Below are 17,776 nucleotides of genomic sequence, written 5' to 3'. Positions count from 1 at the left end.
ACCTACCGATAATAAAATACATTTTAACCAATATTTATTAGCCAAGCGAATAAAAAACAAGCCCTATGAGTAATAAACGTGGACTGAAGAACGCAGTTTTAATATCATCTGATCATAGGTAAGGCGGTGGTAGGGCCCATGGTGGTGGGCGAGGACATGGACGACGAGGTGTCCAGCGCGTGCGGCTCGGCCGTGCACGCCTACTCCGACATACACACCATGTCGCACGGTATGTACTCGCTTATACATATACTATTATATCTCGTTTAAATAACCGCGATCGTCGTGTAGGTTAAAAGTCCTTGAACACTTTACATTTTTAATGGTCAACTACAATCTAGATATGGCGTTACGAATGCTACGCATATCATCCAAGTAACTCAGAATCACACAAAGGCCAAATAACACTTTTTTTGGAAAGACATTTCGTACTATAAATAAAATAACGACGACTTCTTTAGTCATCATCGTCATAGTAGTGTGTATTGTGACACTGCCTGGTAATAAAAATGTGCAGCCACATTTCCTTAGATTTTTCCTGAACGAATGAATAATTCAAATAATGACAACGTCAAAAGGTAATTGGTGATAGGACTTTGAAAGCCTTTTTGGGTAGGTCCCACCCAAACATCGTATATTCTACCGCCAAACAGCAATTCTTTATATTTATATAACAACAAACACTAGCATCTAACATCTTAACTCTCAAGGTTCGTGGCGCATTCTTGATTGTTGGAATGATTATTATTCTTAAAGAGCTAATGTCTATGGGCGGTGATGACCACTTACCAGCAGGTGGGCCATTTGTTAGTCCGTTTACCTATGTGATATACTATAAACTTAGTGTAAATATTCAATTAAAACACTTCCAGATATATGTATTTTCGCTTTTATTATCGGATTCTAATTTTTGGCACCGATTTAACCTAGCTTGGTGATTGTATGTAAATTTTAAAATAATCTTCGTTTAGAACAGCAGTGTCTAATGTTTACAAGATTGTATTCAGGTACAACCGTCTTAGAAGAAATAATGGCAGAGAAAAAACGGGAATCTGGCAATTCGGACGTACTGCCTGCTAAGGTGGCCGTTATGCGACCAATCTTGCGTTTCTTACAGCTGCTGTGCGAGAACCACAATCCCGACCTACAGGTGAAACGACACTAAATAATACTAACTATATTATTTTACTTATTAAGTATTCGTATGAAGTACTTATAACTTATTGTGTTCTCTTTTCACTAGAACCTCCTTCGCAACCAAAACAACAAGTCCAACTATAACCTCGTCTCCGAGACTCTTATGTTCCTGGACTGCATCTGCGGATCAACGACGGGAGGGCTCGGATTGCTCGGACTCTACATAAATGAAGGGAATGTGGCACTTATCAACCAGACCTTAGAAACACTCACAGAATATTGTCAAGGTATAATTTGTCAAGAAGATATTTAAGCAAAAAAAAAAATAACCGCATATATATTTCATTCAAGTAACATTTACGATTCAAAAATAATTTAAATGTTTGTTCCAGGTCCTTGCCACGAAAATCAAAACTGTATAGCGACACACGAAAGCAACGGACTTGATATTATAACGGCATTGATATTGAACGACATTAACCCCCTCGGCAAGACACGCATGGACCTCGTACTGGAGCTAAAGAACAACGCCTCCAAGCTCCTGCTCGCTATAATGGAATCTAGAAATGACTCCGAGAACAACGCCGAAAGGATCTTATACAACATGAATCCTAAACAGCTGGTGAGTGGTTATAACCGAATTGGAGGAGTGGCTGTCTATGGGCGGTGATGACCACTTACCATCAGGTGTCCGCTAACCGATACGATAAAAAATAACGATGTGCAGGATACGTTGTTTAGCTTTTTAATGATTAATTTTCACCATCAAATTAAATAATAAATTATGACCATTTTTTCATCCCCGCACAGGTTGATGTTGCGTGCTCAGCCTTCCATCAGGAGAACTCTATGGACCCCGATTCCGATTCCGAGGATGACGCGCCCGTACAGGGTGTCTCTCCAAAGGAAGTAAGTAATTAACTTATTCAAAACGCTTTCAGGTATGTACCATTGTATAATATTAAAATACCAAAAGATTTTTTATGATAGAATGAGTAACTAGATCCGATCATGGAATCCTGATAGCTGATTGGCCGATGCCGATCCGAATTTTTGTCACTTCTGGGGCATTTCCTTTCCATTAGTGTCAATAACCGGGTTATTAATTATGTTCTAAAGAGTAAGCCGTTGAGAACCAAAGGCTGTCTTTGGAAAAAAAAAATCAAGAGGTACAACAATCTCCCAAATTGTCGTCTAAAAATATTCTACTCTTCGCCGCTGTCGACGTCTGCAGTGTGTCAGATCACCGACAGCGACAGAAGGGAGATTGTCATTTAGGGGTGCCTAACCACCGGAGCACTCCGGCCGTACGAAGTAATGGCCCGGGCCGTCGTCCACAGGTGGGCCACAACATCTACATCCTGTGCCACCAGCTGGCGGCGCACAACAAGGAGCTGGCGGCGCTCGTGCGCGCCTCGCCCGCCGGCCTCGCCGCGCCCGCGCTGCAGTACTACCGCACGCACACCGCGCAGATCGAGGTGCCGAACATATATTCCTTGCACTCGCTTCTCTTGTACATAGTTTTGTTCTCGTTTGGTGACGACTCAATTATGATTTAAGGAATAGTTAATCTGTCTACCAGTAATGGTAACTATAGATACAATCGGAATACGCATTTGCTTTTCGTTATATAAACTACCTAATAAGCTCATTGATTTATATACAGATAGTCCGCACGGATCGCAGCATGGAGCAGATCGTGTTCCCGATCCCGGAGATCTGCGAGTACCTGCCGGTGGACAGCAAGCACCGCGTGCTGCAGAGCGCAGAGCGCGACGACCAGGGCAGCAAGGTGGCGGACTTCTTCTCGCGCCTCGACAATCTCTTCCACGAGATGAAGTGGCAAAAGAAGCTGCGAGGTATAAAGGAAATCTAGTCTCACGTGAACGTGCACAGAACACTAGCCCTCGGAGCCCTCGAATACACGAGCTCGATCTCTTTCAGGCCAACCATTCCTGTTCTGGGTGTCGTCCTACATGTCTCTGTGGAGTAACATATTGTTCAACTTTGCCGTTTTGATCAACGTGATCGTCGCTTTCTACTACCCGTTCCAAGACGAGAACCCCCGTAAGTAGGCTCGCGGCGCGCCCGGCCCGGCCCGGCCCGGCCGCGGCGCGCCAGTAACGGCCGTGCCTTGCAGGGCTGGGCCAGCACCTGTCGCTGGTGGTGTGGTGCGCGTCGGGCGCGGCGGGCGCGCTGGTGACGTGGCTGCCGCGCGGCTCGGGCGCCCGCGCGCTGCTGGCCAGCGCCATCGTGCGCCTCATCTACTCCGCCGGGCCCGAGCCCACCATGTGGATGCTGGGCATGCTCACCGTGAGTCCTCCGTCCCCTTCCCTCGACTGCTCGATGTTAAGTCCTATGCGTCCTAACTCGTATGCGTCTCAAAAACGTGCTCCCTCTGTCTGAGCTCCGGGTGAGTTTTGACTGTATCGTTGATGAGTACTTTGTCTCTCCAAGATTATAATTTGACCTCGACAGATAGTAGTGAAGGGTATTCACCTGGTGAGCATAATGGGCAACCAGGGCACGTTGTCCAAGTCGACGCGGAACGTGATCACGGACCCCGAGCTGCTGTACCACGGCGTTTATCTCGGTTTCTGCTTCATGGGCATATGCTGGCATCCGTTCTTTTTCTCAGTTCTGGTTAGTCCTGCATTTTAATAGTATTAAAATATATATATTTTTTACTTTAATATATATCACGTCGAACGTAATACCGGTACTTATTGCAAATATTTAAATGACAAAACACATTAACGTATAAACATTCTAGCTCCTAGACATAGTATACCGAGAAGAGACCTTGTTGAACGTGATGCGATCAGTCACTCGCAACGGGCGGTCCATCCTACTGACGGCCGTACTGGCGCTGGTGCTGGTCTACATGTTCTCCATAGTAGGCTACATGTTCTTCCGAGACCACTTCCTCGTCACCGTCGACCGCCTGGACGGTAACTATCCACTGAATCAATATTTTGTCGCAACTGTATCGGATACGTTTTTATCTGAATCTCCCAACCGAACGACTATTTAAATGATGAAACAATCCGCACAACGGGTAATCCGAATCGGTTCCCGGTGTAACACAGGGCGCCCGCGTGTTGCAGACGACCACGACCCGCGCTTCGAGCAGCGCGAGCAGTGCGGCGACGCGGGCTGCGGCGCGCCGGCCGGCAAGTACGCGCGGCCGGCGCGCTTCGTGTCGGTGGGCGGCGACCTGCGCGAGCGCAGCTGCGACTCGCTCATCATGTGCATCGTCACCACGCTCAACCAGGGCCTGCGCAACGGCGGCGGCATCGGGGACATCCTGCGCGCGCCCGCCAGCTTCGTCAGTGCCTCCGCTTGTCTCCCCGGCGCGGGCCGATCCCCGACATATCCGTTATTCAAATATTCACCTTCTCATTCCAAAGCGACACCGCTCTGGATTTTTCTTCTCTCCCTCTAGAGTGTGCCAATCGAATATTTTGTTATTAAAGCGTTGTTGTTTGTTGAAAGAAGAAGCAATCGGTTAAAAATCGATTATTGATATAATGAGACATTTATTGAACTTAAACAGTTTTATGACTTCATTTTACTATTAAACTTTAAATATAACTATTTAATAAATTCAAATAAATAAAATACATACAATAATATTTTATTAAATGTCACCGTCGTCCGTTTGGTCTTTAGGAGCCCCTGTTCGTCGCACGCGTGGTGTACGATCTACTGTTTTTCTTCGTGGTGATCATCATCGTACTGAACCTCATCTTCGGTGTGATCATCGACACCTTCGCCGATCTCCGTAGCGAGAAGCAGCAAAAAGAACTTATATTAAAGAACACATGTTTTATATGTGGTGAGAGCCTTATTTACGTTATTTTTGTTATTATATAAATATATAAGAATTCTTAAGTTTATCATATAGTGCTAATTATTATGGTGAACCTATTACCTACTTAAAATTACAATCGTTAAAAGTATTTTGATTTTGTACCAGGGTTGAACAGGTCAGCCTTTGACAATAAAACGGTCTCATTTGAGGAACACATAAAGAGTGAGCACAACATGTGGCACTACCTGTACTTCATGGTGCTGGTACGGGTCAAGGACCCCACCGAGTTCACCGGCCCCGAGAGCTACGTACACTCCATGATCAAGGTGATAATAACTAATACTTTTACCTATGATTCCACTGCTTGCTCATACTATTCAAATCCACATAAAGTAATTCCTTGAATCGCAAGTCAGTAACGTGCAAACGTAATGTCAGAGCAACAACTTGGAGTGGTTCCCGCGCCTGCGCGCGCTGTCGCTGGTGGGCGGCGGGGAGGGCGAGGGCGGCGAGCTGGAGCTGCGCAACCTGCAGGCGCAGCTCGAGCGCGCGCAGGCCGCCGTGCGCGCGCTCACCGACCTGCTCACCGACCTGCGCGACCAGGTGCCCCACTCGCCGACTGTTCTGTGTTTACATTTCGTGTGACCTTGTAAAATTAAGATCGAGAGTGCTCGTCGGAGTCTGAATAGATAGATCTAAGATTTTGAAATTGGAAACGCACCTCAAAATTTTGAATTATATCGAATTATTTTCCTGTTCGCAGATGACGGAGCAGCGCAAACAGAAACAACGTATCGGCCTGTTGAACTCGACCTCGGCGTATCTCCAGAACTTGCAAATGAACCTTCCGCCATGAGCGACATGCCGTTACTTCGACGCACCGGCTACTATGTTACAGTCCATCAAAGTTTTTATTTCGATTTAACAGCTCGTATATTACGTATATTCGTCACCCAGAATATACTTAACCTGAAATTTTCGAATAGTTTAACGCTAAGAATCTAAGATACTTTAAGTATTTTTAATTATTTGAACAATCTTATTTATTTTAATGAAAATTCATACTCAAGTCATATTAATAAAGCTTCAAAACCGGTGCGTCTCGTGTACCATCAGGCCTCGGATGACAATCGCACAAAAATATAATCACATTGGTACGCTTTAGTACTCGTCGTAAAGAAAACAAACAATGACACTGACGTCGTTTAGCGGTCAAACGCACGAAGAATGCGTGCGAAATATGAGATACGTAATACAATATATAATAAGACTAATTCGTCTACTAGAAAATGTTTTTAGATTCGACTAGATATCACTAGATATATTAACATATTTATGGATATGTTTCAAGTGTGATTTAAAATGGATTTGATAGAATAAACATTCGTATAGAAATCTCTACAGTTTTCTATAATTTTTTTTTTTTATCGCAGCGACGTTCGAATCTTAACAGATTGTATATTTAATATACTTTTGACAAACTTAAAATTGAAAAAAAAAAATCGGATATAGATTACGGTAAACTATAGACAGCCAAATTGAAGCAATAATTTTCATGATAAAGGTCTAGTTGTATGATAGAAACACAATAAGATATTTAGAAAAATATATTTTAATGTTTAAGTCATTATATCCAACAATAACATTCATCGACACGAGACTAGACAAATCTCATATGCTTAGAAAATTGTTTAACAAATAATAGCATTTTTTTTTTATAAATAATCCAGTTTTTTTGCGACTGGATATGAAACTTTGTTCGTTATTTCTTCGTAGTTAAAGTTTAATATTGTTTCCGACGGGATCTTGGAATTGGAACCTTAAATCTATCACTATAAAGTTCAATTCGTTAATTTCGAATATTAAATACTATCTTCCGAATCTTAGTTCTAAATCTCCTTAATCTTATTTTGTCTATTTAAAAGTTTATATTTATTTTTATATGAAATATTTTGTTCTTAGCTTAATTGTAAAATTATATTTTTTAAAGTTATTTTTCCTCAAATATGTTCGTGTTGTAACCGTTGTTTCTTCTTTGTTTATTCTATTCTCGAACTTAGTTACAATACAGTGTAATTTTGTGTAGAGAAGTTACGTTTAAGGTTTTATATAATTTTTCAACGAAGTCTCCCAAAATTTTTAATATTTCGATAGTGCAATATGACTTAGCTCAAAATCCGTTATCTGTAGTTAGGAGAAATATGAAATTTTATTTTAAAAATCTTATAAAGATCTGAAACCTATTGCGATAAATCGTGCGTTTCATATATTTTGTTGTATCTGTGTGTTGTTTAGATTGTATGGAATAGTTACGTTAGGTTAAGTTTTAATATTTTTTATTTGACACATTGGTTTATAAATGAAAACGTTGTTTACTATAAACTTCCCTGAAGTGGAAGTTATAGTCTCTATGCCTTGGCAATAAGAGCTTCATAATTGGGTACAGACGATTTCTGAGGGTTTTCTTCTTGAATATTTTATATATGTTTTAGGATGTTTGAATGTTACTATGACCTTGAAATCATAAAACAGTGCCATGTGAAAGTAGCAATCGCTATAGGAATAAGTTGATTTTTTAACAAAACCATTGCATACTTAGCATTCATTAAAAATTAACTGAATTTTGATCAATCTCGGCTAATCGTCTGAGAATATATTTTAGTGTTTTTGTACTACTAAGTATGCATTATATACACGTAAGGGAACATATAAGATGCCAAATACTAGAGATGTTATGAGTTATGAGTCATTTTGTTGTACTTAAGATGTTTATTGTTTTGCTTAAATTTCAATTCTATCTTGTTACTATTAGAACTTTACCGTTTACACTAAAATGTTTTAACATTCCTCTAATATGAACCAACTATATCTTCATATATATAATTATATATATAATTTTTTGTACAGAGAATTTATGTAAATTTAAAAGATATTTATTAAATAGTAAAACTTCTTTTTTTAATCTAAGATTTACAAAGTTATATATTTTCGACTTAAAATAATCGAACTTTTAATATATTTACTAATTAAATTCTTGTAGTTGAATGTGTGACCAAACTTGGAGTTTTCTACAACATGTAGAGTTTTAATATTTAAATTTTATACTTTCTCTACGAAAAAAAAAAAAATAATCTTCTTGCATTATTCTATACATTCCTCGTATATTTGTCTTTATATATGATAACAATAGATCTGTATTGTGGAATCTTTGCATTAGTTCTCTATTAGTAATAAAGGATTTATTGTAAGTCTGTTACAATGGCTGCAAATATGGTTTTGTTTATGAAATATAAAAGTATGGCACAAAATTGTTTTTTATTTTTTAACCTTGATATATTTTCTTTTGGTTTAAGCAAAATGTTAGATTACCTAGGTTTTGTGATAACAGAATAAGGCAAGGCGTTAGCCTTAATTTTACAGGGTATTGTCAAAGAAAGCCCGTCTAAATCCAGGTCATATTTATAAAAATCAAAATCAAAATATACTTTATTCAAGTAGGCGTTTACAAGCACTTTTGAATCGTCATTTAAAAAACTATTTAAAGTAAAGTTACCACCGGTTCGGAATGTAAATTCTACTGAGAAGAACCGGCAAGAAACTCAGTAGTTACTCTTTTTCAACATCTAAAAATACAGTCATGTTAGTTAAATACAATTATATATCTATGTTATGTCTCCTGCCTGGAAGTCAACAAGCATTAACTCCACGTTTTTATATCATCAATATAATCTTGTATCGAATAATATGCCTTCTATACTAAGGACAACCCGATGATAAGTATTGACCTGTGTATACATTGAAACTACCAGAAGTATGTCATGTCCCTTACATTATTAACGCGCTGTCAACCAGGAGATGATGAAGATCTTATGTATCTCTTGTCTATAATTAGAATATCTGACTCGCCCTTCAAACCGAAGAACCGAATTTCTTTATCTTTATTATATCAAGTTTTAATAAAATAAAAACAAAACGTACCTCAAACATAGGTGACAACTGCATTTTATAAATTTCGTTGGTAGAAAACATGACAAATATACCGAGTTATGAGTTGGCCAGTGATGGAATCACGGAAGATAGAAAGGGCAGCCCTGGGCCTCTACTCCTGAGGGGCCTCCAAACGCCGCCATGCTACCTTAACCCAACCGTATATATACGGCCTTATAAGGCCTTAAAGATATGCTTATTTTTTCCCTAATCGCCACAATGCAAGTGTTCAATGTAAGATGTTAGATTGTGAGTTCAATTGATAAGCTCGGAATATGTACGCAAACGCACACTAAGTTAAATGATAGAAGAGATTGATAGTGAGCTGGAAATATGCTATTATATATTCCCGATTGCAAATAACGTCAGTGTGCAATATTCTGTGAACATAAATTATACTTAGTCCGGCTCTATAACTGGCAAAAATCCTATCAATAAAAATGATTTCGGCTTTGTTTAATCAAATAAAAGTATGCTAATATAATATAATATCTATGAAAATATATTTGAAAAACAAGTTTAATTATGAATCATATGCTCAAGAGCTTTTATATCTGATGAAGATAGAAATTGGATCAACCGATAATATCAGCGCTATCGGTCGATAAGAGACTTCTCGATCGCCAGTCCATTGTTAATGTTTGCAAAAATGTGGTGTGTCATTTTAATTTTAAATTTAATAGTGTGCTGTGAGTACGCTTTGATTGATTTTTTTGTGTTGTTCTAATATTTAATGTTTTTAAAAATACAGGAGTTTCATATATATTAAAAAATATATTTAAAAGTGATTGAATCAGCAGACGTACGGTAGGCGTAAGGCTTACCAGAAATTTAGTGCCTTATAATTAATCTTAATCTAAATAAAACTATTTGTAATCATTGATTTCAAAATGATAGTCCAAGTTAGCAAAAGCTTTGTTCAGCTTCTAGATCATTTCTAGAACAAAATCCTGAAAATTTAATAACGTTTATAACTAAGAAGGTAACTAAAATAATTGATTATATCTGAAAATGATTAGATGATTTAGTACAGCGAAGTGCCTTCAATGTTTTAAATTTAAGCATGCAATATATAAAATGACAAATCAATAACGCCCATAATCGAACGTTATTAAATAGCTGAAAGAAGTCCTCTATTTTAAATTTAACTGTTTAGATCATCTCATATTGCTGAACAAACCTAATTACAACAGTCATCTATGAATATTTATAAGTTATTAGTAATTTCGATTGCCTAGATAAATAAAAGTATCGCGTTTATTTGAATTTAGTTCTTATATTAATGACAACAGAGTTCTATTTATAAATTATAGAAAAGCAATACTCAGTCGAAGTAGAATAACAATAAAGATTAGTTTCAAGTACTTGGTTTATTGTCCGGTATTTCCGAAATGTATTTTTTCAAATGATAGAAGTTGTGTTACTATATCTTTTATCATTTTGTTCTATTTAAAACCAAAAACTTCAATTTTTAAATTACTCAATACGAATTTTCTATTTTGCTAATACATTATTAAAACTCATACAGATAAAACTGTGAATGACTTATTATTTGAGAATCATTGCAAGATAAAAATCAGTGTCGAATTATCCATGAGTCTGTCTAGGGGCCAGCATCTAATGGAGGCCTCTAGGAAGGCCAATAATTGAGAAATGAGGTACTAAAAGGAATTATTAATGAAAATATGGAATTTAAAAATTCTTGTATTACATACACACTGGACTTTTCAGTTTACTAGCAAATAATATTGGAGTTTTGTCAAATAAAAAGCTACGTCTTTATGAAATATTAATTTCACCCAGACACCATAGAATTACAGTTTATTTTACACCGAAGACGCTAAACATACAAGAGAATTACCTTGTGTTTATATACCGACATAATAATAACTAATAGTGTGTCATCAATTATTCATTGGTACTTAATGAGTTACTGATTCCACAATTTATTTTTAAAATAGCTTACGCACAAACTATCAACACATCTTTCGACTTGAGCGTTGCCGGTACCGCAGACGACAACAGCACGCGTATCATTGGTGGAAATCCTACAACCGTGGAAAAGTATCCGTTCGTTGTACAGGTATAGCATAACAAACATGACTATTTGGGTATAGTATAGTATAAAAAGCTATACGCGGTGACTTTAATACTTATGAGTAAAAATTTTTAATTTAAAGAACGTAAAGATATTGTGAGCCTTTCTATTGAGCTAACAATAGTAATCAGAATCTGGCATAGTTTAAAGGTAAACTCTATCGAGTTTCATCTGAATGATTTAGTAATTGGAGGAGACCTACGTCCAGCAGTGGAATGACACAGGCTGATCATGATGATGATGAACAATAGTAATAGCCTGTACAGAGCTTGAGCGTGTCATTGTTGTACGCATATACAGGCCCCCTAGTGGGTTATATGAATTGTTTAAAAATGTATTGGAAAATATTTTATCGAAATTATCTGGATCTAATAAAGGAATTATTGTTTGTTTAAATTTTAATATAAATTTACTGCATTATTCAACTACAAGTATTAGATTCAGATCTTTGTTAAGTTCATATAATCTGGTAAAACTTTTCGTAAATATGAGCGTGCATTTGTTTTTGCGCCCACACTGCAATGTGCAAATTGAGAATGGCCGCCTTATAAATCAATCAGAACATCATCAAATACAACCGAGAATATCTAGACAAAAAAAAACGCTTGAATAACCTGAAATACCTGAGACCTCGTAGTTGAAACCGGATATGTTAACTACAAAGACCAACGACGCAGTAATTATTAAATAAAGGGCCATTACTAATGTTTAAATTCTTGGACTTATATGTTTGAACCTCTATTGTAATTTGCAGATCCTGTACTCATCTCAGCTATCGTGCGGGGGTTCGCTAATAACTCAGTGGCACGTGCTCTCCGCCGCGCATTGCTTCGTTGCTCAGTAAGATACAATACACAACAGCCTTGTAATGATCCCTTTTGGTAAAATATTGATGCTTAAACTTATTATAGTGTACGCTGCTCCTTTGAGATTTATTTATACACGTGGCAGAATTCACTGCCATGCAAACTCGAAACAAGGTGAATGAAGCGATCATCACGATCACGAATCTCATTTACATACACCACTAGAACAATTTATTTTATTGATTAGGATATTTATTTTGTAGATACTATATGTGTATGTATGTATAAAGTCTTTTCCATTGTTTTATATATAAGTATGTATATTTTTATGTATTGTCAATTATTAATTACCGCCTTCAAGGTTTTCTGTTTGACCTAAAGATTGACTGACAGAGAATGACTTCAGGCATTAAGTCAACCTTTTGTTCCATAAATGTTTTCCCATCATATTTATATTCTTTTTAATTACCCTACACCCATATAACTAAATTAAAAAGTGCCAATGTGATAAATAAACGATATATGAAAATAATACAAGAATATCGATGCTAATAACGAACTTACTCATTATACGAGCCCGAGTTTTAAAACGGAAATATCTCAGTAGTACCAAGAATATTATGAATTTAATAATTTATTTTATATCTGAACCAATGTACTTTAAATTTATCATTGATAATCATTAATAACTTCACGACTAAGTGAATAAAATAATATTAGGAAAATATTATTTTTATTTTAAATTTCATGTTGGCGAACTTTTAAAACTGTTTTTATTTTTTTTATTTTAGCACAGGTTTTATGATTAATATTTTTTCGTAGGAATGGCCAACAAGTAAGTCCGGTCTACTACAGCGTCAGAGTAGGATCTTCATATACAAATAGAGGTGAGTTCGTACTCACTCATTTTAGCTGCCCTTGTTTTATGTAAGAATAAACACTCGTGGATACAATTTAAGACTCCCACATATATTAAAATTTATTTTTACACATATCTTAAAATATCTATGTACTGCAAATTAAATATGTACATCTAAATATATTATATATCTATATATGTAGGTATATATATTATATATCTATGTGATATGTTTTATAACTATATCCATTAATTCAATCGTCAACATTCGAAAATAGTTAACAATTGTATATATAAACCGGTACTTATTATACGTATAGGCCTGCGAAGTGTATTGTCTATGAATTTAATCTTAGTATAAAATAATATTGCAATTTCAACCAAGTTTCATTGTATTATTATTTTCTCTGTTGAGAGTTCTGGCTTTCTACGAATAGCGACGACTCGTAACGAATTAAACCAAAGCTTTACAATATATAAATGCAAGAATCTCCGTGCAGGCGGGCTGCTGCGCAAGGTGTCGCTGATCGTGGTGCACCAATCATACAACACGCCGTTGCGTGACAACGACGTGGCGGTGATGACTTTATCGTCGTCCGTGCCGCTGTCGGCATCTGTGGGGCTCGCTACGTTGCCGACCGCAAAAGTTGTGGTGCCGGACGGAACGCCCGTTGTTATCCTGGGCTGGGGACGGACCAATGTGAGTACCTCTGAGACTCATAACCATGGATCTCGAGAATACGACGAACCTTAAACCTTTTAATATAGCTTCAAAATACGACCATTGAAAAATAAATTTTACCGTAAGATCAAAAATTTAAGGAGCCTGAAATGTATTTGAATATATACAATCTGCGCAGGCGTCGGTGGCACAAGGGTCGACGGTGCTGAACGAGGTGCAAGTGTACACTGTGTCGCGCGAAACGTGCGCGGCGCGCTACAATTTGTTGGAGGTCTCGGGGATTCCCTACCCCGTCACCGACAACATGCTCTGTTCGGGCTTGATCGACGTGGGCGGTGAGCATAATTCCGAGCAGTTTCACTTACTATACTTATAAAACATCTGTAGACCTAATGATATCCTCTGAAAAATAATATATTATTTACTTATTTAAGTGTTTCGGTCTCATTTGAATTTATCGCCGACATGTATTACACGTGTCACGTGTATTGAGACAGGTAAGGACGCGTGCCAAGGCGACAGCGGCGGGCCGGTGGTGGCGAAGGGCGTTGTGGTGGGGCTGACGTCGTGGGGATGGGGCTGTGCGGACCCGACGTTCCCTGGAGTCAACACGCGCGTGGCGGCATACTTCAATTGGATCAACTCCACCGTGCGTCACGAGACATACGATAAGCATACCGAACCAAATACATTTTTGATTATTAAATGGCTTCAGATAAAAATAATGCTGTAGCAATCTTTGTAACGAGATATTCCTTCATTTTGATACACTTACGTTACAGATTATTTTATCTCGCACAATGCTTGTCAAACTTACTTTGATAATAACTTTCGTTATTATAGTTCCCGTGACTAATGTTATCTCAACAAAATCGAAGTATATTGTAAAATGCTAAAACTTTACTACTGATAATTTGATACAATTTGAATGACTAATTATTTTATTTCTCTTATTTTCTTTCCTAAAGCAATTGTCACCTCCGCTAAAACGATCATAATTTCGTTTGGTTGTTTGTTTAAATATAAATGATGACAAACAAATATCTGGGGGAATCATCCACTTAACGCATATTGTACTAATTATCTGTGATTACTTATACTAGCGGCAAGATACGATGGCCGTTTTGACACATTAAAAAAGTGATGTGAAATGTAAATTTATTATCGATATAATATATTCAAATCTTTGTTTTTTTGCAAGTAATTTAATTGAAGTTTTTGTTGCAAGTAGTATTGATTAAAAAGGTTTAATAAAAAAAATATAAAATAATTTTATAAACACATTACATACAAGAAATAAATTGATACAAAAAAAGAAACCAAAAACACTAGTGGCTATATTTAATCGGAGTCGTCCATACTGCCGCTTTCACTCTCACTGCTATCGTCACTCACATTAATTATAAGTTCATTTTCTTAAATATTATCTATTTTCACATTTATTTCATAATCGTCCTTTATTAATTTAATAGTTAAAAGTTATATCTGATTATTAAAATATCATTTCACTAAATAAGTATATATTATAAGACATAAGACTACCCATAGATATCCTTCTAGCTTACTGTCAAATATAGTTATAAAATTTACCTAGGTTATAAGATAATTTTAGACATAGTTTTAGACATATAATTTTAATACTTCTTGATTATTTGAAATTGGTAATATAAAAATGTTTCTCGCAGGTGTTCGGCGTGGCCTACCCGCGGTCCAACAGCGCCACCCCTCTTCAATTTAGTCTACTACTACTAGCTTTTAGCTTTATTGCAGTGAGTCATTTTTCACTTCGCCTAGCACTTTAATCCTCGGACACAGTGTTTCGAATGTCATCCATATTACATATATATAAAACATTTTTTTTTATATTAAGAGGTACGAAATAATAGAAAAGGTAGCAAGCATTATGATCATTAATCATTTATCAGGATCGAGATGTTTTTAATAAAATGGGTATACTTACAATTGCTACGCTATATGTTTAGAACAATATTTTGTATATTCACAATAATATACATTTTTGAATCAAAACGGTGTCAATCATTGTATAGATAAGTATTTTAATAATATAGAAACACCTGATAACACCTAGTTTCCGATTTTTCAATTTACAATACATCCTTCCAGGGGCGCGGTATTCGTTTTTAACTTGGCATATTAAAAAAATTAAGCTCATGTCAAAAAACTTTAATAAATGAGTCATATTACTCGATACAAGATTATATCAATGATAAAAATCGTGGACTAATTAGGTTATTACTAATTAGTCAAATCAAAGAAATCAATAAAGACTTCGTAGGAGGATTTATATAAATATTATTGTACTTATTGACGTAACTGTAAATAAAAATGGTGGAAAACAGTAACTACTGAGTTTTCTTGTCGAAAGAATCTTCTCGAAAGAATCGATTTTCCGTAATGTTTGTAGCTTTACATTTTACTACATTCAACACTAAAGATGACGACTCAAAAGTACTCTTATGAGCCTACTTGAATAAAGAACATTTTTATTTAGATTTAAACAATCATCGCATCGCATAGTGAGATATGCGGCGTATATTTTTATTAATTCGTAGGCTTCAAGCATATTGAGTTTAATGTCTAGCAATACTTCATTTATCAAATAATTATAACTAATTTAAAAGATACCATAAAGTACGCCTGTTCGTCATTAACAGATGACAGAGACTATTTTTATTATTAAAAGCTCATTTTCTAAATTTTTATTATTTTTGCATAAGCAGCCCGTAAATGTCCCACTGCTGGGATAAAGGCCTCCTCTCCCTTTGAGGAGAAGATTTGGAGCATATTCCACCACGCTGCTCCAATGCGGGTTGGCGGAATACACATGTGGCAGAATTTCGTTGAAATTAGACACATGCAGGTTTCCTCACGATGTTTTCCTTCACCGCCGAGCACGAGATGAATTATAAACACAAATTAAGCACATGAAATTACAGTGGTGCCTGCCTGGGTTGGAACCCGAAATCATCGGTTAAGATGCACGCGTTCTAGCCACTGGGCCATCTCGGCTCATATTTTATAAATATATATACATATATAAGTATTTAGAATTTTTAATTAATATATTTTATGAATATTTCAGTAGATTTAAAAGAGTTTCTCAAAATGGTTCACCTGTGTATAAAACGATTATTTACGATTTATTCTTTTGCAGCGAATACATTCGATCACGTCACTGAGTTCCATAGAATGTAACTTTATTTATGACGCATGACAATGATTATGTTTACGTTATTAAAAAATGAATACATTTACGGTAATAAAATTTATGTAAGAAGTCATAAATAAGACATTTATATAACATTAGGTAGTTTACATATTTTCCTCAATCCGCGTCACTTTCTAAGGCAACTGGAAAAAAACGGTAGATAAATAAAACAACGGGATAGATATCACATATGAATATTTAATTAATAGATATAGTATGTTACACGTACAATAAATATAAGGTACAAGGTGATTCGCTACACACGTCATGAGCGCGGACGCACCGACATCAGCACCAGCTGCCGGCACTGCGCTGTGGACACACACACCGCTACGTACAATACCGACTTCACTCTTATATATTGTTCGGTTGATTCAAAAATTAGTAACCGATTTAAGATGTTGAAGATAATTAATTTATTACGTTAAGTAAAACAAAATTAACGTATATAAGGGACGTAACTGCTCATATATAATCGTTGGCCTTGGCAAAGTAGCAGTATCTTACACGGAACATTCGTCAAAGGATAGTAGTGACGTCAGTGGCGGCATATGTTCGCTTACCCTCCCATATAATCGAACGTGCCATAAAAGCAGCACCAAATTTTCTATCGCATTTATTAATAAACTTTTAAACATGACAGATCCGCTAGTACCTCTGTCGGTGAGCGCGTCGTCGACGTAGAGGTCGGCCATCAGGTCGGCGGAAGGCAGGTCGCGAAGCAGCCGGCGACGCGCAGTGGGGGCCCCGGGAAGTGCGGGAGGGGGCTCGGGAGGGGCGGCACTTCGCCAGCGCGCGAACTCTTCGCTCACGGAGAGTCCAACGCTGGCCGGCGCCTCGTCGCGATGCCTCCTCTCCGTAAAGCGCGCGAAGCAGGCATCGTCCTCTAGCGCCAGCGTGCGGTCGATGACCGTGCAGGTCATATCCCGCAGCGTGTCCAGGACCAGGTAGCTGCGTTCGAACTCGCCTGCTTCGGCCGTCTCGACTGCCTCGCCGGGGCTCGGCCTCGAATCGCTCTTTAAAAATAATATAATAATTTACAAACAATCGCCATACAATCGTCGAAGCTCCATCGATGTGACTAATTGAAACTACAACGACCAAATTCTCAAATAAATAAAAATGCGTTTTAAATGCTCATTTTGCTTAATTGTATATAATGTA

The 17,776-nt window shown here is 37.2% G+C and overlaps 3 protein-coding genes across 12 annotated transcripts in view; 2 read left to right on the top strand and 1 right to left on the bottom strand.

Annotated features, from left to right (window-relative positions):
• LOC125073685 (inositol 1,4,5-trisphosphate receptor) overlaps window positions 1-8,259 on the top strand; it is a 68,893-nt gene extending 60,634 nt beyond the window's left edge. For 2 of the 3 annotated variants that reach the window (XM_047684643.1, XM_047684645.1), the window contains 16 exons: window positions 119-229; window positions 1,008-1,150; window positions 1,244-1,424; window positions 1,530-1,759; window positions 1,948-2,046; window positions 2,478-2,615; window positions 2,804-2,996; window positions 3,082-3,204; window positions 3,278-3,450; window positions 3,616-3,780; window positions 3,911-4,088; window positions 4,227-4,465; window positions 4,810-4,975; window positions 5,117-5,277; window positions 5,390-5,554; window positions 5,715-8,259. In XM_047684643.1, the coding sequence (XP_047540599.1) occupies window positions 119-229; window positions 1,008-1,150; window positions 1,244-1,424; window positions 1,530-1,759; window positions 1,948-2,046; window positions 2,478-2,615; window positions 2,804-2,996; window positions 3,082-3,204; window positions 3,278-3,450; window positions 3,616-3,780; window positions 3,911-4,088; window positions 4,227-4,465; window positions 4,810-4,975; window positions 5,117-5,277; window positions 5,390-5,554; window positions 5,715-5,807 (2,558 nt within the window). In that variant the 3' untranslated portion in view covers window positions 5,808-8,259. The remainder of the gene's footprint in view (window positions 1-118; window positions 230-1,007; window positions 1,151-1,243; window positions 1,425-1,529; window positions 1,760-1,947; window positions 2,047-2,477; window positions 2,616-2,803; window positions 2,997-3,081; window positions 3,205-3,277; window positions 3,451-3,615; window positions 3,781-3,910; window positions 4,089-4,226; window positions 4,466-4,809; window positions 4,976-5,116; window positions 5,278-5,389; window positions 5,555-5,714) is intronic. The other variant, XM_047684644.1, reaches the window with a different exon arrangement.
• Window positions 8,260-9,550: 1,291 nt separating this feature from the next.
• On the top strand, window positions 9,551-17,372 carry LOC125073752 (trypsin CFT-1-like). The gene is made up of 9 exons (XM_047684776.1): window positions 9,551-9,627; window positions 10,900-11,021; window positions 11,791-11,876; window positions 12,665-12,729; window positions 13,202-13,401; window positions 13,562-13,718; window positions 13,881-14,032; window positions 15,069-15,152; window positions 17,256-17,372. Exons 1-9 carry the CDS (start codon window positions 9,576-9,578, stop codon window positions 17,262-17,264), a joined length of 927 nt encoding a protein of 308 aa, XP_047540732.1. The 5' UTR covers window positions 9,551-9,575; the 3' UTR covers window positions 17,265-17,372.
• The window catches only part of LOC125073750 (putative mediator of RNA polymerase II transcription subunit 26), a 38,808-nt gene continuing 37,821 nt past the window's right edge, over window positions 16,790-17,776 (bottom strand). For 4 of the 8 annotated variants that reach the window (XM_047684769.1, XM_047684770.1, XM_047684772.1 and 1 more), the window contains 2 exons: window positions 17,268-17,628; window positions 16,820-16,924 (listed from right to left, as the gene is read on the bottom strand). In XM_047684769.1, coding sequence (XP_047540725.1) covers window positions 16,878-16,924; window positions 17,268-17,628 — 408 coding nt within the window. In that variant the 3' untranslated portion in view covers window positions 16,820-16,877. Of the gene's footprint in view, window positions 16,925-17,267; window positions 17,629-17,776 lie in introns of all 8 variants that reach the window. The other 4 variants (XM_047684775.1, XM_047684774.1, XM_047684768.1 and 1 more) reach the window with 3 other exon arrangements.

The sequence above is a fragment of the Vanessa atalanta genome, chromosome 25 (genome assembly GCF_905147765.1).
Source record: "Vanessa atalanta chromosome 25, ilVanAtal1.2, whole genome shotgun sequence".
Classification (NCBI taxonomy): Eukaryota; Metazoa; Arthropoda; class Insecta; order Lepidoptera; family Nymphalidae; genus Vanessa; species Vanessa atalanta.
This window is presented reverse-complemented; position numbering and strand designations above follow the sequence as displayed.